General features: G+C 43.6%; 2 protein-coding genes across 12 annotated transcripts in view; both read left to right on the forward strand.

Annotated features, from left to right (window-relative positions):
* clip2 (CAP-GLY domain containing linker protein 2) overlaps window positions 1-7,219 on the forward strand; it is a 34,713-nt gene extending 27,494 nt beyond the window's left edge. For all 6 annotated transcript variants that reach the window (XM_068736581.1, XM_068736579.1, XM_068736578.1 and 3 more), the window contains 5 exons: window positions 1,011-1,167; window positions 5,847-6,006; window positions 6,159-6,347; window positions 6,449-6,508; window positions 6,612-7,219. In XM_068736581.1, coding sequence (XP_068592682.1) covers window positions 1,011-1,167; window positions 5,847-6,006; window positions 6,159-6,347; window positions 6,449-6,508; window positions 6,612-6,623 — 578 coding nt within the window. In that variant the 3' untranslated portion in view covers window positions 6,624-7,219. The remainder of the gene's footprint in view (window positions 1-1,010; window positions 1,168-5,846; window positions 6,007-6,158; window positions 6,348-6,448; window positions 6,509-6,611) is intronic.
* Window positions 7,220-10,269: 3,050 nt separating this feature from the next.
* gtf2ird1 (GTF2I repeat domain containing 1) overlaps window positions 10,270-23,386 on the forward strand; it is a 32,156-nt gene continuing 19,039 nt past the window's right edge. For 4 of the 6 annotated variants that reach the window (XM_068736570.1, XM_068736572.1, XM_068736573.1 and 1 more), the window contains exons 1-6: window positions 10,270-10,588; window positions 18,203-18,338; window positions 19,554-19,695; window positions 20,395-20,571; window positions 21,190-21,373; window positions 23,029-23,339. In XM_068736570.1, coding sequence (XP_068592671.1) covers window positions 18,210-18,338; window positions 19,554-19,695; window positions 20,395-20,571; window positions 21,190-21,373; window positions 23,029-23,339 — 943 coding nt within the window. In that variant the 5' untranslated portion in view covers window positions 10,270-10,588; window positions 18,203-18,209. Of the gene's footprint in view, window positions 10,589-10,959; window positions 11,085-18,202; window positions 18,339-19,553; window positions 19,696-20,394; window positions 20,572-21,189; window positions 21,374-23,028; window positions 23,340-23,386 lie in introns of those variants that run through there. The other 2 variants (XM_068736571.1, XM_068736574.1) reach the window with 2 other exon arrangements.

Below are 23,386 nucleotides of genomic sequence, written 5' to 3' on the forward strand. Positions count from 1 at the left end.
AAATCTGTCGACCTTGCTGTCTCTGTTTTTTTTTGTTTTTTTTTAAAAACCCTAAAGTTCCATCACTTCAAAGGAAGCCCGAAACACACTCCAGTCACTGCAGACTATATGAGACACAAAGGGGAAAAGAAGCGTTTCATTACTCTGCTCCGTCAACCTCATCTGCGCGGTTCGAGTCGGGGATCCCTTTTCTAACGGCGGAGTAACCGGCGTTCTCCTCACACAAAATATAGAGCCGACAGAGAAGATGGTGGTCAGTCATGGTGAGCTGTCACGTTCCACAGATCAATTAAAACATACGTAATCAATTTGTGAATTCCCCCACCGCGGGACTAATGAAGGATTATCTTATCTCCTTCATTTCAATACTCTGTCTGTTTGCGTCTGTAGATTTCTACTAAATTCACCAAACGTTACCATGACATAATGCCTCATTTGCATATTTAAACATAACATTTCAGAAAACGTGTAATACAAAAAATACTCGTCTTAATGTGAGTGATGAAGTGGTGAAGTTTCATGTTGATATCTATGAGTTCATTTTTTGACCCCATTCACCTGTAGAGTCTTCTAAACGTCTCTTTTAAAGGACGTTTTTTCTCTAAATGGCGTTTTTCTCAGACTCTGATCCAGAAATCTCCACTTCAGTAGCTCTGACATCCACCAAACTTCACACCTTCATTCAACCCGCGTATGAAGAGCGATAAAGTAACTAACCTCCGTACTTAAGTGACGCCGCTTCTGTAGTTACTTCATCCCAAACCGGACTTTAATATATTTGTTTACAGTTATTGGTAACACAGTATATCCCAGCTGTGATCATTTTGATGATAATTCCACTGTTTTATATGATCCACCAGCTATAATATACCAGTTTTTGATGCTTCATAGGAGGAGTTATATAGTTCTAGTTGTTAAAACTACATGATAGCACGTTATCATTAATTCACGAGTTGTTACTGATTTCTAAATGCCGAATAAAGCGGAGCTTCTCATTTCTCTTCCGCCAGCGCTGGAGGCCAAAGTTCGCTCGGGGGAAAAGAAAGCCGAGGCCCAGGCCCGGGAGCAGATGCGCTTGGAGGCGGAGCTGGAGTCCATGACCAGGAAGTCCCACGATGCCTCTGGGCAGCTGGTCAATATCAGCCAGGAGCTGCTGAAGAAAGAGAGGTACGCAGACGCCGCGTTTATTGATTTTGCGATCCGTCGCCGCGCTCGCTGGGAAAATAGAGCGACAAATCACATCTCGGGACAGAAATACAGCAATGTGATCAATTTGATACGGGACGGATACTGAGAGCCCACAGGCAATGTATTGATTTCTGTTTCTCTTATTGTCAACTCGACAATATTATTATTTCATTTTGCAACGTTCCATCTGGAACATTGGCCTTCATTGTATTAAAAGCTGAACTGAAACCTTGTTGTCTTTATGGATTTTAGTTCAGATTTTAATACAATAAAGAAACATGTTCTCCTGCAAAGGCTTCTGGGACTATAGAGCTGATTGGTTGACCGTCAACAAATGTATATTTATTACATTTATCATAATTTATATATGTATCCAGACATATATCAATCCCAAGCGTCATTAATAAACGTTAAACCGGTTCTACCGTGGTTTCGTTTTCCGTTCAAATTATAAAGAAACCACAGAAGAAGAAACTCTTCTGTCCATCCATTGTGCCCACAGTTTGAATCGATTCCTCCAGAAAGACGCTTCAGACTGCCAAGAGCCACCAAAAAAAAAAAAATTACAAAATAACGTCTACAAGAAATAATTTGTCTCGAGCTCAAGACGAGACACTACGGGCTAAAGCAGCGCTTTTTGAATGCTCCAATCAATTTAGAGCTAATTTAGGCTGTTCTGCTTCCACAACACGTCTTCTTTCAGACGAGAGGAGCGATTCGTGAATTTCCCCACCGCAGGACTAATGAAGGATTATCTTATCTCCTTTATTTCACTACTCTGTCTGTTTGCGTCTGTAGATTTCTACCAAATTCGCCAAAAGTTACCATTAGATAATGCCTCATTTGCATATTTAAACATAACATTTCAGAAAACGTGTAATACAAAAAATACTCGTCTTAATGTGAGTGATGAACTGGTGAAGTTTCATGTTGATATCTATGAGTTAATTTTTTGACCCTATTCACCTGTAGAGTCTTCTAAATGTCTCTTTATAGGACGTTTTCTCTAAATGGCGTTTTTCTCAGACTCTGATCCAGAAATCTCCACTTCAGTAGCTCTGACATCCACCAAACTTCACACGTTCATTCCTCTCTGTGTCCTGAAGCTTTCTACAGAGGGGTTTGTTCACACAGCATTCACACACTCATTTATGCTACATTTTAGGTGAGGTGACACAACTAGCATAAATATCATAAATCCCCTCTGTAAAATCCTCTGACTCTTATACGGCAATAAAATGAAACAAGAATTTTGAACCTGGCTTCAGATTTTTGTTCTGGAAATGTATCCAAATTTGCACATATTGAACAAGATAATGGATCGTTTGCATATTTTAAACATAAACGACAAAATGAAATCGTCTTCATGTCAGTAATAAACAGGGGCGGTTTCATGGTGATATCTGTTATTATTATTATTATTATTTTACCCTATTCACATGTGGATTGCGCATGTCTTATTTATAACACAATAAGGTTTCTAAAGTAAAGTTAAAGCTCGGCAGAAGTTGCACAGATTTTCATTTGATTTAAGTAACAATGCAGTCAGGACACCGCGGCCTTTTCAGAGTTCTCTTCTTAAGTCTTAAGTCTCAGCGTTCAAGTTCAAACGTAGAAAACGTTAAACCCACGGGGGAAGTGAGTTCTGTACGCAGGCTTTGCAGTGAAAAGTATTATTAAAGAGAAATACAAAGTAATTCACTTTATGAACGTATTCAGCGAGATGAGCTGCAGAGGAGACGGCTTCTAGTTTAACAGCCAGAACCTCGTTATGAATATTCTGCTGACGCTTATGTGTGTGATGACTTATTAATATCACCTGAAGGGGTTAGCAGACCTCAACAGCCCGGTGGTGTTATACTGAAATAACTAATGTGGGGGGGGGGGGGGGGGGGGGACATCTTGAATACACTCCGGTGTGTGATCTAAGCCTGAATTTAGTAAAAACAAGTTTTTATTTGTGCAGGTTTTAGCATGAAATCCACGTTACACTTTGTGCTCGTTTGTTTACGTTGTTGCTATTAATTGATTTTTAAATACAACAATTTTGGAATCTTTCACTCACTTGGCCGTGCTTTAGCCGCTCTTCGTTAGCACGCGGCGGTCCGGAGGAGATCCGGAAACGAGCAGCCGTCTGTACTCGATACAATTTCTGAGACGAAAACCAAATGAAATTGTTATTTTCAGAGGTTATTGTGGAAGATATAAACCGGATCAGGACACGGTGAAGACCGGAACAACAGCTACATGTTCACCTCTCTGCTGAACGGCCTGCATTAAAAAGGTACGCAGTCAAAAGAACAAAAGAGCTAAAAGAGAGCGATGGCCAAAGCGTTGGGGAGAAGAAAAACACAGAATCTGTCAAAACAGACACATATTTAGTATGAATGATTGTAACATTTGAAAAACATACAGAATACAGACTGACAATTGCATTTAAAGTTCCTATAAATAGTATTGACAGGTCAAAAAAAATGTATCCTGCAGTTATTGCGTTCACTATTTGGGTTAATTGTACAGTTGATGCGTTCTTATGTGCTGTTGTTGTTACGCATTAAATATAATATGAAAAGATATACATAAAATATGTCGCTTAGTTCCAAATCTTACACTTTTTCTTCTTACTTTCAGTTCAGCTGCGCTCACCAAACGTGTTCCGTTGCGTGTCGTATTACTGGAAAATCGTACCGTCTTGCTCGTACGTCCGCAGCCCCAAAGGATTGTGGGTCAGAACGTACTGCAGACTGTGACCTGGCTGCAGTGGAACATCCTGGTATTTTTGTCATTTGACATGTTGGGACACACTAAATCTTTTCACGGCGCACTAAATAAATAGTCTGCTCGTGGAACGAACAGCTGGTCTTGTTCCTCTTGAGTTTATGGAGCAGCCAGCAGAGGGAAACAAACTCCGAGCTGCCAGACGTCCGCATCGCTCCCAAAGCCGTGACAAATCTGGTTTTATTTAGTAAAACTCCGATAGTCGACTTCATTATTTACACACCCGGGTGTGCAGAGAAAGTTGTCCCGACATCGTCGCAGACGTTGGGGAGCTTTAGTAAACGTAGAAGTCAATGCATCGAATGAACTCCACAGATTGTATCACATTACTGGCTCTCCTACATGATGTCGTTCGTACATTATTGATGGTTATGATGTCACTAAATGCAACGAGGCACTCAAAATAAGTGCTTGTGGCTACAGCTGAATATTTTCTTTTGTGCATCACCGCTGCAGCAATTATGTTGTTTGCAATAAAATTATATAGCATCGCTTGAAAAATTCAGTGTGTGGCCCCCTTTTGAGTTAGTGTTAGCGATGGTGGATGGCGGTGTTATTAGCGCCGCTGCTGCTATTTCAGTCCGTGACATCCTTTTTAGGGGAAAAACAAGCTCGCACATCGCTTCAGGACAAGTCGGCTTTGAGCACATTTCTATCTTTGGAGGATAATTCAAGGAAGTCAATTACTAGCAAGCTCATGTGGTAGAAGACATAATGATTTTTTCAGAAGCAAACAATAATACGGTCCAATATAACAAAACAAAAAAATCTATATTAGGTGATGTGATGAGGTTTGGTGATGGTCAGCGTGCCTGAGGTCCTGCAGGAAACCATTATCAGTGACTATAAAACAAGGAATCTCTTGTCTGTGTGTCCTTCGCATATCTCGAGAACCGATCATCCGATCTACTTCACACTCGCCGGGTGTTTTGCTGGGTACTCCATGGAGTGCTCTGTCGAATTTGGTGCAATTTGGACACGCAACTCATTCGATATTAATCCATTTTGAATAAATTAGCGAACGGCGCTCTGTGCAGCAGGGGGGTGGGCGGAGCTTCAGGGCTCTGCAGACTTGAACACCTGACATGTTTAAGGAAAGTGGGGTATGTAACGGGTATTTTAGTGCCGTGCCCGTTCCGGACGACCTTATACCTTGGCACTTGGTTTTGCTGCTTACTGCGCTGTCAGGGGGCGTGGCTTAGTTGGGCGTGGCTTTTTTTTTTATTATTTTTTTTTTTAGAGTTTGGTTGTGACGTCAGTACATCCAGCATCCAGCAGCCAAAGTGAGCTGCAGTCACTGAGCCGCGGCCTTTTAAACATGCATTTACTTATTGTTTCTGTCCACTAGGGGGCAGCAGAAACAAGCTGCAAACATATTATCGCCTTATAAACTCCACACGTAAACACTTGCACTGTTAGAGGCTCTAACAAATTTCAGCACACAGAGAAAGATCTGGTCAGGAGGAATTCTTGATGCTCTCACTTGGGAGGAAGTAGCCAACTTCTTTGGGTTTAACGCGGCGCCCTGATCACAGTGATGTGGTTTGCTGATATTAGTATTTGGGCAAACAGCCAAAAGATGCACAGTGGCAATAAGGGCATCCATCCACCAGCCAGTCTGACACGGACAGAGATGAGGCCGCCTCCACAATCCCCACCGGCCAGACCGGCTGATATATTATTCACATCATGAGTGTTAAATGATAACGACCTTTGTGCAAGGTCCGAGCAGATGTACGACACCACATAATCCGCCTCTCGATGTTTATTGCCCACCGGAGTGGTCGAGTTCACGGCGAACGCTCGTGGAAAATGAGTTCTATTTTTTCCGAGTAATACCAAAATGGTTTTGTTGTGTTCCTCCTACGCGTTCTCTCCAGGAGTCTGAACGAGCTGAGGGTGTTGCTGCTGGAGTCCCATCGCCATTCCCGGGACATGGAGAAAGACCTGAACCGGGAGGTGCACAAGGCCGAGTGGAAGGTGAAGGAGCAGAAACTCCAGGACGACATCAAGACCCTGCGTGACAAACTGCTGCTGCTGGTGAGAAGGGAGCTGACGCTGCTTCGTTTTACAGGAATGGACGGACGGACCTGAAAACAAAATGTCTCTGGTTCAGTTGTTTTTAAAGCTGTAACGGGGACTTGTCGCGGTGGCGTTGGCTAACATCTTCTAATGGCTCACACGTGTTTCAGGGTCGGGAGCGGTCTTCCCCTGACCACCGGCGGTACTCCATGCTGGACCCGTCTGTCCTGGACTCGGAGGTGAGCCGCCTCCGCCAGCGTTTGCTCAGCACGGAGGACGCCCTGAGGAACGCCATGGACCACAACCAGCAGGTGGACCAGCTGGTCCTGGCCATGCGCAGGCATCCAGATAAAAGCCCGGTAAAACAGATCCAACGAAGAAAAGCATTTATTTGAATGTGCCGCTTGGGAAGAAGTAGTCGCATCTTTAATTTCACATTTAAACAATCCGTGTTTTTCAGGTTCATGGTGCAAATTCAGCCAATGGGATTCATCATCAGGAGTCGGGCAGCGCTCGAGATGTTGGTATTCCGTCTTTCATTTTAAAAGCATTATAGATGCGGCGATGTGTCGTCGATGCTTTCCGGTGCTGAGACATCTTTGTTTTTCTGTCGGTCTTCTCAGGAACAACACTGATGTGAGCAGAAGGAGACGAGACTGAACCGGGACAATGCGGAGATCCGTCTTCGTAAGAAAAAAAGCTCGTCATGTTTCTCCCGATCCTGCGACGGACGCCTGAAGAAGATTTCAGTTTGCAGTTTTAATACCAAAACAACGAATCTCTTGTCTCCGAGTGAATTTATGTGTCGTTGCAGAAAGCACCTATTAGCCAATCACGAGGGCCGCTTAAAGTACTATAAAATATACACAGGAAACGGGGACATGGACGTGAAGAGATGTTGACTTTTGATGCTTTACGGTAGTTAGAAACAAATTCAAATCCGCAAGTTGCCGGGAACTCTGTGACAATTCTTAGTTTTGAATCGGAAAGAAAGCAGCTGACGGACGACGACGACGTGAAGAACTGAAGGAACTTTGTTTTATTTATTACTTTTACTTTGCTCCTCGGCCGGCGATGCTCAGAGCGACTCTTCAAGGAGAACTTCAACCGTTATCTTCACTTGACTTCGTACCCGATTGAGAGAATTGGTCCGTTCACGCTCCTGCTTTCGTGTACAATATGATGAGTAATTGTGGGTTAATGGAAGTATTAAAAAGGCCCTTTAAAGCGATTCTGACTAATAAAATCTGTCTTTTGATCATAAAACACAAACACAGAAGGCTCGCAAAGTAGCCGTTAGAAAAAGAAAAAGGCTTCATCCTTCATCAGGTGGAATACATTTGTGTCTTTTGGTCGGATTTTTTTTTTTTGCTAAACCGTCCACAAAAAAACCTTCTCAACCACTTCCTGCAACATGATCCACTTCTCCAGTCTCCATCCATGCGAATCTGTTCCAAATACTTCTTTTTTTCCCCACCAGTACACAGAAAAATACTCTGCGTCTGTCTCAATCCTCACGTACCCGTTGGTACTAAAATCTCCTGACTGCTCTATCAAGAGCAACTTACCGTATTCTTTAAGTATCCTGAATTCATCCATTCAGATTTGGCTCTTTAAAGGTACAGTGTGTGACATTTAGAACGATCTATTGGCAGCAATGGAATATAATCTTAATAAGAATGATTTCTTCAATGTATAATCAACATGCCGTCTTGATTGGCACTGTGTATCGTCAAGAATTTACCTGCTAATTTCAGAAAAACGTAGTATAAAGAACACACCACATGTATGAAATCAAAACTTTTTTTTGACGCAATCACAACAGTGGAATCTGTATTTGCATTTCTCAGAGTCCCTGTCACATCCGACATCATGGCCCTACTTTTTGTGCACTCTGAGCCACCGTACGCACCTGAACTAGAGACGTAACCTGTCGACTAAAAAGGCAATAGTGTTAAGGGTCAATACAATATCATAAAACAGGATTTCAAGCGTATCAGCATTTTTCTAACACACTTGGTCGTAAACAAGCAAAGAGACGGAGAAGCAAAGCCGGGTTTTATTTCCTCTAAAGAAAACATTACAGGAAAATCTCATCTATTTCTTTTCAGCCGAGTAGAATAATTGCTTTAACCCTTTGGTTCACTTAATTATCACACACTCTGAAGCGTCGGTACTGTTGCTATAGTTTCCTGCAGTCTAATAAAGGCTGAACTATCATGAGACCCAATTTAGAAACGGTGGTTAAAACTGTTGACTTGAACTGTGTTTTCACAAAGTATTTCTGTGCCGACGACAACACCACACTTTTCTTAAAGGTACAGTGTGTAACATTTAGAGGGCTCTATTGGTAGAAATGTATTATTAATGTGTTTTCTTTTAGCGGATAATCACTGGAAATTAAGAACCAATGTGTTTTTTCTCACCTTTTACAATAAGCAGTTTATATCTTCATGCGGGTTTGGCACACAGGAGAAGTTTCACTTAGTTGCATTCTGCCACCTCGCTGCTAGATGGCGCCAAATCCTACACGCTGCACCTTTTAAAGCTGCCACAAGTTCATTGTGCGTCACCGACAACTAGTTATTATCATGTTTTCTTAATTCTCCAGGTGTTCAATACCTCTTCGGGTATCGGGTGCGGTGGCTATTGGGCCAATGTTCTTAAAAAAGTAGTCCTTTTTTTTTAGCCATTTCACATCAGTGGACTTCCTGCCAGCTTTAAATTTATGTTATTCTATGTTTATTAAATGATTATAGGGAATTATTCTAGATTTTTGTGTCCTCAAACTCTATCCGACCCTGTACCGTTAACACCTCTTACCACCATTTATCCGTTATTTTATTTACTGTAGACTCCGTCCATACGCTGGTATTAATTCGCGGTACAACAAAGCAGCCCTATTTAAAGCTGTGTATTAATGTACCTGGATTACTTTACTGACCTTTTTGTTCAGCTACTGACGGGCACTCATCCCTCCCCGACTGGATTTAATTTGCAAAAAACATTAAATAGAATTTATACTGTAAGTCTTCCAAATATTGTTTTGGTTAATCCATAACTAATAGGAGATCCTGTTTGTAGTCATATAGGTTGCTGTTGACAGGAGACACTACAGGCGCTGGTCAGCTCAGATAAAAAAAAAAAAAAAAAAATACATTTTCCATTGGATATTGTACGCGGCCTATTCAGCTGGGAGGGGTCATACCCTTTGGGTTATTGCTGCAATGGTTTTGGAGATTGAGTCATTAAATATTAACAATGTGGGAAAAGAGCTGCTGGTGTTTTATTTCACACTGTCACGTCTGTATGTTTGTTTTTGTTGAGGGCACAGGAGACTGGTCTGCAGCCAGATTTCATACCACCAAGAGGCTGGTGGTTCGGGAGAATCTGCCAGCAAACCGTAACAATTCATCCAACGCTCAGCCACGAACACAAGATAAAACAAAACCCTGTTGTAAACCTCTTGTCTCAGGCAAATATTTTGTATTAAAATGACTCCATGAGAAGAGGAAGCTATAAATCTTTTTTTTTTTTTTTTTTTTTTTTTTTTGTGCAGCGACACCCAGACACCGCATGTTTATTTACAGTCTGTGGGTTTCTCCGCTCCACACATATCACTCTGAGTTGTTGGCCTTGGCAAATGTCAGGTCTTATCCACACGTCCCAGGTTTATTTATTATTTTAATGCTAGAGGGCAGATTAGTCATGCTGGTGACATTTGAATAAATAAGTGATTATTATTTGCAGAAGCCAGCAAATAAAGTAAAAGTAGGCACAAATTACAATTTATTATAGTTCATATATAGATGAAACTAACCAGATTACCTTGATGTAGCGGATGATATACACGGTTTATGATTAAGTTTATCAGACTACGTTTATTATTAGATAACTTTGTTTTGTTTACCTTTCTCCTATATTAAACTGTCAAGCTACGTTATAATCACAAGAGCTGTGTAATAACCTGTCACGGCCAGAAGATCCATTTTGGCTGCAAATCCTTAAAAAGTCATTTTTGGATATATTATAAGGTTACAAATATCACGTGAAAACCACCTCCGTGCAGGAAGTCTGAGGGATTTTCTTTAAAGCATTAATGACAAAGTGTGAAGTTGCAGCCAAGTGTGGCAGAGATGGTGATTTTAAACACTCGCAGTCCTAATACAAATAAATAATAATATCATGTTTCCTTTCTATGTAAATTGTATTCCCTGAAGGGTATTTTCCAGAGGTTTCCTCCGTTAATCCTGTATGTAAATCGCAGCCAATAGATGCTGTTGTTGAGTTGGGCTGGGATTAGCAGGAGGCGAATGAGTTTCAATTTTACTGGATTACAGAACAAAGAAAGGGGGAAAGGGACACTCTGCTTCTGGTTAAAGGGGGCACAAAAAAGAAGAAATAAACTAAGAATAAATACACAAATAATAGACTGTAATACGATCGAAGTCAACAGTGTGATGATCCGGATTACGATGTTTTAGCAGACAGCTAACATTGTGGATGGGAATTGCGAGCTGATGGATTAAAACGGGGGGAATAAATAAACCTATTCCGGGATTTTGACAGCAGCAACAAGGCTATTTAATCGCTAATTAAGGTGAGATTTCGCCGGACCGTTTTTAATATTCATTCAATGAGTGGGTATATAGTTTGCTCTCGCGGAGCGTGTTGCTTTTTTTGTGACTTGTACATGTAGAAATTTACAGATTATAACCGTAATTTCTCTGGACTGAGAGGTGGGAGAGAGCGAGAGAGCGAGAGAGAGAGGGGAGATGAAAGGAAAAAGTGCTAGCGCTAAGCTAGCAAGAGAGCTAACGAGTGTAAGCTAGGCTAGTTTAGCTAGCCGTAGGGCTAGTTTATCTAGCCGTTGGGCTAGTTTAGCCAGCCGTTGGGCTAGTTTATCTAGCCGTTGGGCTAGTTTAGTTAGCCGTTGGGCTAGTTTAGCCAGCGGTTGGGCTAGTTTAGTTAGCCGTTGGGCTAGTTTAGCCAGCCGTTGGGCTAGTTTAGTTAGCCGTTGGGCTAGTTCAAACGGTTATTATGAGACCGTTAGGCTATGCCAGCCAGCGTTGATTAACGTTAGGCGTTACGTGACGGTAAGTAGTGAAGAAAGGTTATTGTTAGCTAACAGTTAGAGGGACGTCTCCGTGTAACCTTGTGAGAGCTAGTCCATCTGTCTGTCTGTCTGCTAAATTACCCCCCCCCTTCCTTCATCCATATATATATATATATATATATATATATATATATATATATATCTATATATATATATAACGCTAACACTGATAAGGTTACCGAGCTAGAACAACAAAGCCAACTAACAGCTAACTAAACGTAGCAAAGGTAAACCAGAGAAGGATTAAGCAGAACACAAAGCTTGTAACTAACAGAGTTCATTGGAACTGTAGTAAACAATGGATTACTTAATTGCCTTATCGTTAATTACCCCTGTACTAACAGTATAAACGGTCACAGCAGCGTCTCTTCAACTAAAACAGACATGTTTTCCATAAAGCAGACTCTTAAGTTGTTTGCTGTGTGTTGCTGTGAATCCAGTCAACTGTATTTAAGAGGGCTGTTTTCATTATTTACTGCTCTCAGCTGTCTGGTTGTAAGGTAGTTGGTACAAGAAGCGTCAAAGTTTTTAAAAAAGAAAGAGAAAAGCTGACTGGGATAAAGCTTTAGTCAGCTGTCTGGTGGATTGAATTCACAACATGAGGAAAAAATAAGAGATTTGTACACACGCTCATTTTCTTTTGGAAGAGCAGACCTTGACTTTATTTTATTGCACCCAGGTCTCATATCCTGTGGTTTCAAGCCTCTTTTTTGTTGTCCTCTGGGTCCAGCTTTTCTAAAGTAGTTCCCCCCTCTCCTCTCATGTGATGTGAACTTAATAGTAGTTCTCCTGCTAGCATTTCCCAGCACAAGAAGTTCTCACCACAACTCTCTGTGCCTTAAAACATCTTGCATGAGTACTGTATCACGCCAAAACATCTTGCATGAGTATAGTATCACGCCAACACATCTTGCATGAGTACAGTATCACGCCAACACATCTTGCATGAGTACAGTATCACGCCAACACATCTTGCATGAGTACAGTATCACCGTCACGGCAAAACATCTTGCATGAGTACAGTATCACCGTCACGGCAAAACATCTTGCATGAGTACAGTATCACGCCAAAAACATCTTGCATGAGTACAGTATCACCGTCACGGCAAAACATCTTGCATGAGTACAGTATCACGCCAAAAACATCTTGCATGAGTACAGTATCACCGTCACGGCAAAACATCTTGCATGAGTACAGTATCACCGTCACGGCAAAACATCTTGCATGAGTACAGTATCACGCCAAAAACATCTTGCATGAGTACAGTATCACCGTCACGCCAAAACATCTTGCATAAGTACAGTATCACCGTCACGGCAAAACATCTTGCATGAGTACAGTATCACGCCAAAAACATCTTGCATGAGTACAGTATCACCGTCACGGCAAAACATCTTGCATGAGTACAGTATCACGGCAAAAACATCTTGCATGAGTACAGTATCACCGTCACGCCAAAACATCTTGCATGAGTACAGTATCACCGTCACGCCAAAACATCTTGCATGAGTACAGTATCACGCCAAAAACATCTTGCATGAGTACAGTATCACCGTCACGCCAAAACATCTTGCATGAGTACAGTATCACCGTCACGCCAAAACATTTTGCATGAGTACAGTATCACCGTCACGCCAAAACATCTTGCATGAGTACAGTATCACGGCAAAAACATCTTGCATGAGTACAGTATCACGGCAAAAACATCTTGCATGAGTACAGTATCACCGTCACGCCAAAACATCTTGCATGAGTACAGTATCACCGTCACGCCAAAACATTTTGCATGAGTACAGCATCACCGTCACGCCAAAACATCTTGCATGAGTACAGTATCACGGCAAAAACATCTTGCATGAGTACAGTATCACCGTCACGCCAAAAACATCTTGCATGAGTACAGTATCACCGTCACGCCAAAACATTTTGCATGAGTACAGTATCACCGTCACGCCAAAACATCTTCCATGAGTACAGTATCACCGTCACGCCAAAGCATCTTGTATGAGTACAGTATCACCGTCACGCCAAAACATCTTGCATGAGTACAGTATCACGCTAAAAACATCTTGCATGAGTACAGTATCACGGCAAAAACATCTTGCATGAGTACAGTATCACCGTCACGCCAAAACATCTTCCATGAGTACAGTATCACGCCAAAACATCTTGCATGAGTACAGTATCACCGTCACGCCAAAACATCTTCCATGAGTACAGTATCACCGTCACGCCAAAACATCTTGCATGAGTACAGTATCACCGTCACGCCAAAACATCTTCCATGAGTACAGTATCACCGTCACGCCAAAACATCTTGCATGAGTACAGTATCACGCCAAAACATCTTGCATGAGTACAGTATCACCGTCACGCCAAAACATCTTGCATGAGTACAGTATCACCGTCACGCCAAAAACATCTTGCATGAGTACAGTATCACCTTCACGCCAAAACATCTTGCATGAGTACAGTATCACCATCATGCCAAAACATCTTGCATGAGTACAGTATCACCGTCATGCCAAAACATCTTGCATGAGTACAGTATCACGCCAAAAACAATTCAAAATATGTCAGTATAAAGTTATCCTGCAAAATATACACACAAGTCAGTTCACCATTTATACGTTAGTTTTCCATACATCATGTCTAATAATCCCAAATCATGAAAGCTTCTGAGTATTTGTTACTCCGATGAATTAATCACCATGATCAATATTTATGGCGATATTAACCTGTGATGAACCCACTGAATTGTTGGTATATAATACAACACAAATACCCTTATAAACACAGTATTCTTTGGGAGTATTGTCATGAGAAGAAAAGGAGACGTGTAAGACGAGGCCTATGCTTATGTGATATAATAATGTGTGGCTATTTTCAATTATATAATAATACCCAAGTAGAGCCTTAAAGGATAATCCGTATTTTTAGCATGATCTATCCTATTAACTTACAATATTTTCAACCGACGTGTTGCTGTAATTGCGTCAAATCTAAGCCTGTGTAGGAGGACTGAAGATTGCGTTCCTGATATGTGAAGCTTGGTCTCTGTGGTCCTTCTTCTCTACCATTCAGATGACATTCCCAAAAGCCACGGCCTCGGGCACAGGCTGTAAACAAAGGGATTATGTTGTTGTTTGCTGTTGCGTGAAGTCAAACCACTCCCCGACTTACTGTGAGTTGTATGTCGGAGTTACAGGCGCACTTTTTCTTCCTTAAAGAAATAAGCCGCCGTCCGTTATTCAGCTAGTAAAACAGGAGCTTTATTCCTGAGTTCCCACACATAATCCCACCTAATTACACCTCCTCCGCGGACTGCGTCGGCATGTAAAGGCCGCCCTTGACTGACATTTCTCCGACCCTCCCGCTAGTCCTCTCACACCTGTCGGTGACGCTTTTAGAGAATCCGGGCCCGGCTCGGTGCCACTTTAATCCAGTTCAGCCAGTCGGACGTCGTTCCCCCTCCGTTTCACGTTGAGCTGAATCTGTGGCACAGAGTGACGCCGCACGGTAAACAACAGGGACAAACACAGACATGCTGCTCATTGTTTTGTTGAATCCATATGAGGAATGTACTCTCTGAGATTCAATGAAAGGCGTGGAGTTGTCTTTATCATCAAACAACGTTTCTGTTTACGGTCTGTGTGTGTGTGTGTGTGTGTGTGTGTGTGTGTGTGTGTGTTGGCCTAACAATAGGTGAGGAAAGCACGTCCTTCCTCATGAAGAGTTACCACCTGTAGTTCAGAGGACTCGTGTGAAACCGTTGGCAGGAATGTGCTTTGCGTCACCTTGTGAGTGTCGTCATTCACATGCAAAAAGACACATTATGTCGCAGGGATCAGCTCAGACGTGCCTACAAAGTTTTCAAAGAAACTCTTTCTTCTGGGTACCTTTTTTTTTTTTTTTTGTGCTCAGCACAGCAGCCCGACTTCAACCTGAGCAGAGACGAATTAAAAACACCAATTCCAAATACCGTCACGTCTTGTGAAACCACGTGGAGGCCATGGTGACCTTGTGTGTTACACAAAGACTCCTCCCAGTGGTTCCTGGACTGATATTTTGAAGCCTCGAGTTCGTCGGTTTGGCCGTCGCCATCTTGGCTTTTTGCAACCAGTGAACCGTGAATATTTGGACTGAGGAGGTGTGACGTAAGCCCCGCCCCTAAATCATCCCCAGCTTTATGGTCTGTTTGACTCTAAATGGACCATAATGTACTAAATGAACATCATGCTGTATTGAAGAAGACTTGAAACTAGAGGTTGAGACCATAAACTCATGTTTACAATGTTTACTGAGGGAATAAATCAAGAGAGAAGTAGAGTCATTTTAGACTAGACTTCTATACGACCAGAGGAGTCGCCCCCTGATGGACACTAGAGAGAATGCAGCTTTAAGACACGTTTGCATCGGCTTCGCCCGTCAGAAGCGGAGTTTGCCGCCTGGTGTAACCACATCCTCACGTTTTAAAGGATATACAGCTACATGTATATTAGTGTGTTGTCTGCAGCTGAAGAGAGACAGAAATGTTTGTCCATTCAAAGACTCAGACTTGAGAGAGTGACCGGTGCCTCACAGCAGACTTCAGGTTTAGTAATTACAACCTCGTTGGTGTCAATACATCATGCGGTCCTTGTTTTGCCTCGTTTTTTTGTTACTGTTTTTCTTGCTTTAAAGAAATCTGTCAGAGAGCGATGATATAGCTTCCTGTTTTACTGCAAACATAATTCACCAGTCACCTTCACTGCCTCGTGTAGATTTGGACATTATTTGGATTTGTAGCCAGAGTACCCCCTCTGTCAGTAAACAGCTTCATTGCATTACAGACCTCTTTGGGTCCCTCTTAAACAGGTTTTATGCAGTTTCTGAGCAAATTCACTTAGAGGTTGGCTCCAAATGGCTCTCTGGCGGTTTGCCCGGGATGTTAAGATGCAGGGGGAAAACCCGGCAAGATGCATCACAAGAAGGCCTTATCTTTTTTAGTAAACAATCCTCAAAACATTCCTCAGTAGGTTTTACACAGTCATAAAGTCCATTAGACATCCTTTTTAGGGATTGCAACGATCCAACTTTTTCAGTTCTGATACAGATATTTGGATTTTGTGTGTTTTTAGTTTATAAGCTGTATGTCTCAATGTGTGGAAGCGACTGGGATCGACCCATCGGTACAATTGGCTTTGCGGAAATTGCAAGAAGCCGTAGAACTTGTTGGTTTAGCAGGCGTGAAATACCTCCAAACAGCGGACATGTTTGGCGTTAGCTCCCTCAGCTACGAGCTCTAACTAGTGGAGCCGATGTGGAAGTGTCCTAAAGCTGCATTCTCTCTCGTGTCCATCAGGGGGCGACTCCTCTGGTCGTATAGAAGTCTAGTCTAAAATGACTCTACTTCTCTCTTGATTTATTCCCTCAGTAAACATTGTAAACATGAGTTTATGGTCTCAATCTCTAGTTTCAAGTCTTCTTCAATACAGCATGATGTTCATTTAGTACATTATGGTCCATTTAGAGTCAAACAGACCATAAAGCAGGGGACGTTTTAGGGGCGGGGCTACACGTCGATTGACAGATAGTGTCTTTGTATGCCACTCCACACTTTCTGAAAGTTACCAAACCTGTTGCTTCCACTAAATTGCTTTGAACAAGTGAGCTCTTTGTTGGATTTGTATCCTTTTTTTTCTTCTTTTTCTAGCTTCACGGTAGTTTAAAGATTACAATCTGTTGCTATATTTAAAAAAATGTCCAACCACACTGAACTATTTTCGATATCATCACAGAGAACCAGAACGGCACCGTGACGTCGAGCTTCCTCTTCACTAAACAGTTGACTGAGCTTATCCCCACCTTTCTCCTCCTCGCTGCTTCCCTTTCTGCCTTTTTAAAGATGCGAGGGAAAGAGGCCATCTATTTCGAGGCCGTAATAATTTAGGATGGGGGGGGGGGGGCTAATGTTTGCCGTGGCCTCAGGGGAGGCAGATTTAGACGACCAATAGGCCGGTGCAGCTGAACCCCGTCACACCCGCCCTCCTCTTCCTCTCTCTCTCTCTCTCTCTCTCTCTCTCTCTCTCTCTCTCTATTGAGTCAGTGGTTTGGGCTTGCCAGAGGCGAGCATAATGGTTCCCAGTGTCTGGAGAGATTAAAGGCCAGAGCTGCATTGTTCAAATGCCCCGAGATTAGTTTCCAAGGAGACGGGCCTCAGTTGCCATGAGAACATGGTGCCTGTTTTTTTTTTTTTAGCCGAGCATGTTTTTCTTTTAACAGTTCCTATCTGTTTGCCTCCGTACTCACATTTACACAGTCCGTCATGTTATCTGGAGTTTAGGTGGTTCTTGGGGGGGTTTCGACAGGAAGTCGAACACCAGCGGTGCTCTTGCGGTGTGTCTCTCTTTCCTGTGCCATCTGTCGATAGGGGAGAAGGCACAGTACAAAGAGGCTCACGTGACGTCACGTGAGGGCTCTGATTAGCAGCCGAATGACCAACAGAAGGCCGTAAAGAACTCATAATTTGCTGAATTCAGATGCCCTAGCGCCGCGGCTCTAGGGATGCCGGTCGGTCGATAGCTTCGCTCCAGACTCGAATGTCTCCACGACTATTGGCTCAAAGTTTCCACTTATCCAGTAACACATTATCTCAAGTCTTGCACAGACATTTACGGTTCACAGATGATGAATCTTAATGTCTTTTAGTGACCCCCCCCCCCCCCCTGACTTTTCATCTTTTCATCTAGCGCCACCGTGAGATTGACGGTTGTGGTTTGGAGTGGAAGTGTCGCAACAGCTGGATATGCCAAGTTGTCGTTTTGAGCATGTTGGCGTGACGCTGACCGCATTAGCTCGGCTGTACAATCTTGTCTTCTCAGTGACTGAGATATGCGTCCTTAAGATAAGAAGAAAGACGCTTGCGCCCTTTTCCTTTTTACCTCAATCATCTCTCAGCCTCCGGTATCAGATCGATGCACGCTTGCACATTTGCTGAAAGTCAAACCAAGTGTTGTCAGCAGAGACCGCTTCGAATGCGTGCGCACGTACAGGTGTTGTGCAATGTCCCGCCGTGGCCTGCTGCCCTAAAACTGTGTTCCTCTGGTCCTCCACAGAGGAGGCATGGCTCAGATGAGGAAGCTGGCATGCGACGGCGTCAGGACGAACTCCCGGGGGGGCGACCCGCAGGCCCCGCCGGTGTCGGCCCGACAGGAGATCCTCACCAGCCTGGTGTCTGCCCTCGACTCGGTGGTACGTATGTCCCGCTGTGTCAGTTCTTTATGGACGTCTTCTTCTGTGGTGGGCTACATGTCTTTGTTTATGTGAAGATGCGTTTTACCTTTTTTATTTTTTAGCTACGCCTCTTGGATGAAAATGATAAAGTGCTCTGACCGAGGTCATGAAATCTTCCACGAACTCCATAATGTTACGTTACAGACAGCTTCCACAGCTTGGGGCCGTGTTTACTTCCTGTCAGCTGATGTCGTTCACATAAAATGCAACTGGGACACATTGGGAACGTTTACATTTACAACCGTGTGTCTCTCCACCCTAATTTAAGCTAAGTAGCGTCAGCTACAAATCTGCCGTCTCCCGCAGATTGTGACAAATGCACAATTATGGATTAATTTAAACAGACAGAAATACCGTCCGTATGTTTTCCTGTCAGTTTTGCGATGGATCAATGCAGCAGGGCGTTAGCTTTATCGAGCCTTAGCTTTGAAATAGCATCGGGATCGGCTACATCGATCGCAAAACAGAGAGAGAACTCCCAACAATTTACAAACGTTTACTGCAGAGATGAAGCAAAAGCTCCTGTTGTGCATCATAACCAGGCAGCAACCTCCGGTTCTAAAGAGTGAATCCAAAACTTCATGTGTTAAAGCTGCATTCTCTCTAGTGTCCATCAGGGGGCGATTCCTCTGGTTGTATAGAAGTCTAGTCTAAAATGACTCTACTTCTCTCTTGATTTATTCCCTCAGTAAACATTGTAAACATGAGTTTATGGTCTCAATCTCTAGTTTCAAGTCTTCTTCAATACAGCATGATGTTCATTTAGAGTCAAACAGACCATAAAGCAGGGGATGCTTTAGGGGCGGGGCTACACTGCGATTGACAGGTCTCTACCAGAGACGTATACAGCGTCTCTACGTCACTCCTCCTCAGTCCAAATATGGTCACTTCCTGTTCACTGGTTGCAAAAAGTCAAGATTGTGACGACTAAAACGCTGAATTAGAGTCTTAAAAACATCAGTCCACGAACCAACGGGTCTGTGATCATAACGTAGACCCAACTAATCAATGACCAACTTTTGTCGTTGACTATGTTTCTATTAGATTTGAATCGATCAGAATGCAGCTCTCCTAGCTCCTCAGTTCTCTCACTGATCTCTTCGAGTTCCGACGTCGTCCTCAGAGTTTCCAGTTACGACCCGTGACTAATGGACGCCCCTTTGTCTCTTGCAGTGCATGGCCATGTCCAAGCTGAACGCCGAGGTGGCGTGCGTCACCGTGCACGAGGACAGCGTGATAGCCGTCGGCACGGAAAAGGGCCGAGTGTTCCTCAACTCCAGGAGGGAAATCCAGACAGACTTCTACAAGTTTTGCCGTGAGTCCTGCCCTCCTGTGTCACATGTCCTTTGACATTAGTCCCTCTTTGATTGAGCATCGATCAGTCTCACTGGTAGCACCTTTTTTCATTGTGCAGTTTTTGTGACACTCACTGTCTCACGCACCGATCCCAGTGTACCACAAGCTGTGAGCCTTCATTTCCCGTAAACAAACTAGTATGCAAGTTTGTAAGCTGAGCCGTATTTCAAATATCAACCCGTGGACCTTGAGCGCTGAAGCGAAACGGCAAATCACACTCCCAGACTCGGTTTTCGAGGGGTTGTGACCCCCCCCCCCCCCCCCGTTACGCAGTTTTAGTTTTATTAGGCCGCTTATTCGAGGTGAAATGAGTTCCAGTTTGTTTTCGGTGAAGAAGGAGAGCAGGAATACATGATTTGTTTCGGTTTCAGGTAGTTAACCCTCAGAGGGGTATTTGCACCGAGTGGCTTTCCAGAAAAAGTTGGAGATGCTTTAACATTTATCCAAACAAACAAACAAGTCAATCATATTATATATGGCAACATTTCTCAAAAAGACGTGTTTATTACATATGGGGCACCAGATTCTGAATCAGTCCTCGCTGTGTCTTTGTTAGGGACAGAAAGTAGTGAGGAAAGCTAAATGTTCATCTGACGTGTTCTTGTGCGTTTGTTATTTTTTTTATAAGATGTGATTTTTGTGTTTTCTGGCTCTTAAGGGGGGCCGTGTCTGCAGAATCTGACCACAGCTAACGCCCATACCAAAGACCAGGAAGCAGAGCTCAGCAAGCTGAGTAAGGACGGCGATCTCGGGAAACCGAGAGCTCCGTCGGACGCTCAGTCCAACATCTTTGTCCTGAGGAAGATGGTGGAGGAAGTCTTCACTGTACTCTACAGTAAGGAGTGCAACAGTAGTCCTTTTGATGCCGTAAACCCTGTTCATGACCCCCGAAACTCGGTTCTGAACGGGAACCGGTTCTAAATTAGTTTAAACCCGGAGATGAGGTCCGGAGTTCACGGTTCTATTGACTCTTTTCTTCATTAATTGTCTTTTTCTCTTTTTTTTTTCTCACAAAATAGTCAAAAAGAACCTTTAAGAGTATCGATAAGGAACCGAACCGATGAGCAGAATCAATGAGAGCACTAGTATTGACGCCCATCCCTAGTCAACACTACTTATGGAAGAACATAGCAGAAGTTTATTCTGACAGTTTTAATTGTGTAGAAGATATATTACAAAGTACAAGGGATGCAAAATACTGTGAATATTTAAGGTGGAAACTTCCCGTAGGAATTTATGGGAATTAACAGGAATAGAAATATGAGTAATTTTCATATACAGTTAGAAAACGAGCAGTTTACCAGATCAGAAGCAGACATTCCATTCAGCTCATAGCAGTCCATTAATTAGTCACATATATACTGTAAGGAGGCGACAAGAGCTCAGCTTAAGTTCCTTCAGAAGAGCATCGAGAACCCTCCAAAGTGCTCACGGTGCTCTGTGCGATACGCAGGTGAGGCCGTGGGGAAGAGCAGCCTGGTCCCCGTGCCTTACGAGTGGATCCAGAAGGACCCCGGCTGCGTGGCGGCCCACGGTCTGCCCGAAGGAGTCGCCCTGAAGAAGCCCTCCGAGTACGACACCAAGACGCTGATGAAGATCCTGGAGCAGAGCCACCGCATCCAGTTCACCGTAAAGAGGCGAGTCCGTTACCGCCGTCGCATTACGAAAGCAGCCGTTTCACATGTAGACGGGGAATTTTTTTAATGCAGCTGTGGAAAAACACTCTCTTGACGTTACGCGTTAGTCTCTCAAGAACTCGTTCGGAGATTTACGTGTTCCTGGACCAAGTCCAAGCCCGGCTAGCGGTCCGCTCGCCCGTCAGCTTATGTACCGCACAGGTGACAGAAAGGACAGGAGCTGGAACGTCATGCCGGGGGGGGGGGGGGGGGGGGGACAGTCTTTGTGTGGGCGGAGCCTGTTGACAGACAGAAAGCTCTGATTATATGGAGTTCATGGAGTGTCGGTGTGATGGAAATAGACTTTGAAGTCGGGCTGGAGCTTAATTGGAGGAACTTCCCCCAAGGACGAGGAACCGTTAGAACACAGGGACCAAGGGTCTAAATTAAGTTCTGGGGACGTTTTACCCCCCAGAACAAGTTTCTGATCAGGGGGTTTGTTCTTTCTGAAAGTATAAGAACTGTATTTATATAGCACCAGAAACCGTCGCTGCTTCATCTCGCGTACTGCTTCTTTCATAAAACTAGTAAAGCGCTGTCACATTGATTGAGCGGAGAGCATTCCTCCCTAAAGTTATAGGCTTCGCGATCAGCTTCCAGACTCATTTTAAGAAAAAGACGGACGAGAGAGAGAGAGAGATCCTTCAAGAGACACCGCGTCGGTGCTGCGAATGAAGGAAGACAAGTCGTCTGATTGTTTAACAGCGGATACGTGACTTTTAGCTATTTTTACAACCTAAAGCACAAATAGATAACCATCAAAACACTCAACAGATGATTCAGCGCGGAGACGGACGCCCTCTTCCTGCATTTCCTTCATTACTATGTGCATCAGTAAATACTCTGCAGCCGTAAATGTTCTCCCAGTGGGACTGAACCAAGGTTTATTCTGTTCCGACGTGCTTTATTTTCTTCGATGGAACGTGCGTTTTACCCTGAGCAATGGGCTGAAGGAACCGTTTAGTTGCATGAAGAGTAGCCCCCGGACATGAAATGATCCGGAACTTCTCGGTGGAAACGAAGCTTTATTGACTTCCGTGAGACATTCTACATTTACCAAGTCGTGTCTTCACCGTTTTTTTGGAGCGTATCAGTTGTTTATTCAACTTTCCGTTCACTGTTTGCTCCATTAACAAACTGTCACATGCCTTTGCCCACAACACACAGGGGCTTTGCTGTGTCTACAACTTCATAATGGAAGATGATTATGAACAGTTTTGAAAATACGTGCGACACAGATTAACTGTTGTTACGAGAGAGACTCTTAATTTCGGTTCGGTGTGTTTGCCGCTTTTTCTTGGACATTAATAGAGGTAGAGAGAGAGAGAGAGAGAGAAAAACAGTGCAAGTGAAGGGAAAAGGTAAAGAGTTGCAACGCCAAACAAGCTTTTAATCACTTCTTCTAAAAGTTATCCAGGGAATAATGTTACATTCGTTCTATTTAAATGAGCTGTTGCTGCAGCATTTAAGCCAAGAGGCACTTGGCAAGCGATACAGTTTGCAAACACAAAGCTCGACGCAGGAAACTCTCCAAATGACTTCCTTCTTGGTTGTGTGTGTGTGTGTGTGTGTGTGTGTGTGTGTGTGTGTGTGTGTGTGTGTGTCTCTGCGTACAGGCCGGCAGAAGATCTGCCTCGAGAAGCCAAGCCCAGCACTGACGTCAATCACAACTCTTCCGCCGCCGCCATGACACCCAGCAGCCTCGGCGCTGGGAAGACCGCCGCCCAGGCGGTCAAGTCGCCAAGTCCCGCCTCTTCCAGCAACTCGGTCCTGTCAAACTTTCTGTACGGCATGCCCATGTCCTCCAAACCTCACCCGGACGGCAAGCTGGATTTCAAGCCCATGTCCCTCCTCAACCTGGGCAAGGACAGACTGGCCAACTGGACCGACAAGATGAGCGCGTCCGTCAAGGACTGTGCTGCCAATGGTAAGATGTACGTGTGAGGAGGGTGTGGTTCCACCTGTGGAATAGGA

This window comes from Cebidichthys violaceus, unplaced genomic scaffold (genome assembly GCF_023349555.1).
Source record: "Cebidichthys violaceus isolate CVI_PGR_0920_01 unplaced genomic scaffold, fCebVio1.0.p SCAF_70, whole genome shotgun sequence".
In the NCBI taxonomy this organism is placed as follows: Eukaryota; Metazoa; Chordata; class Actinopteri; order Perciformes; family Stichaeidae; genus Cebidichthys; species Cebidichthys violaceus.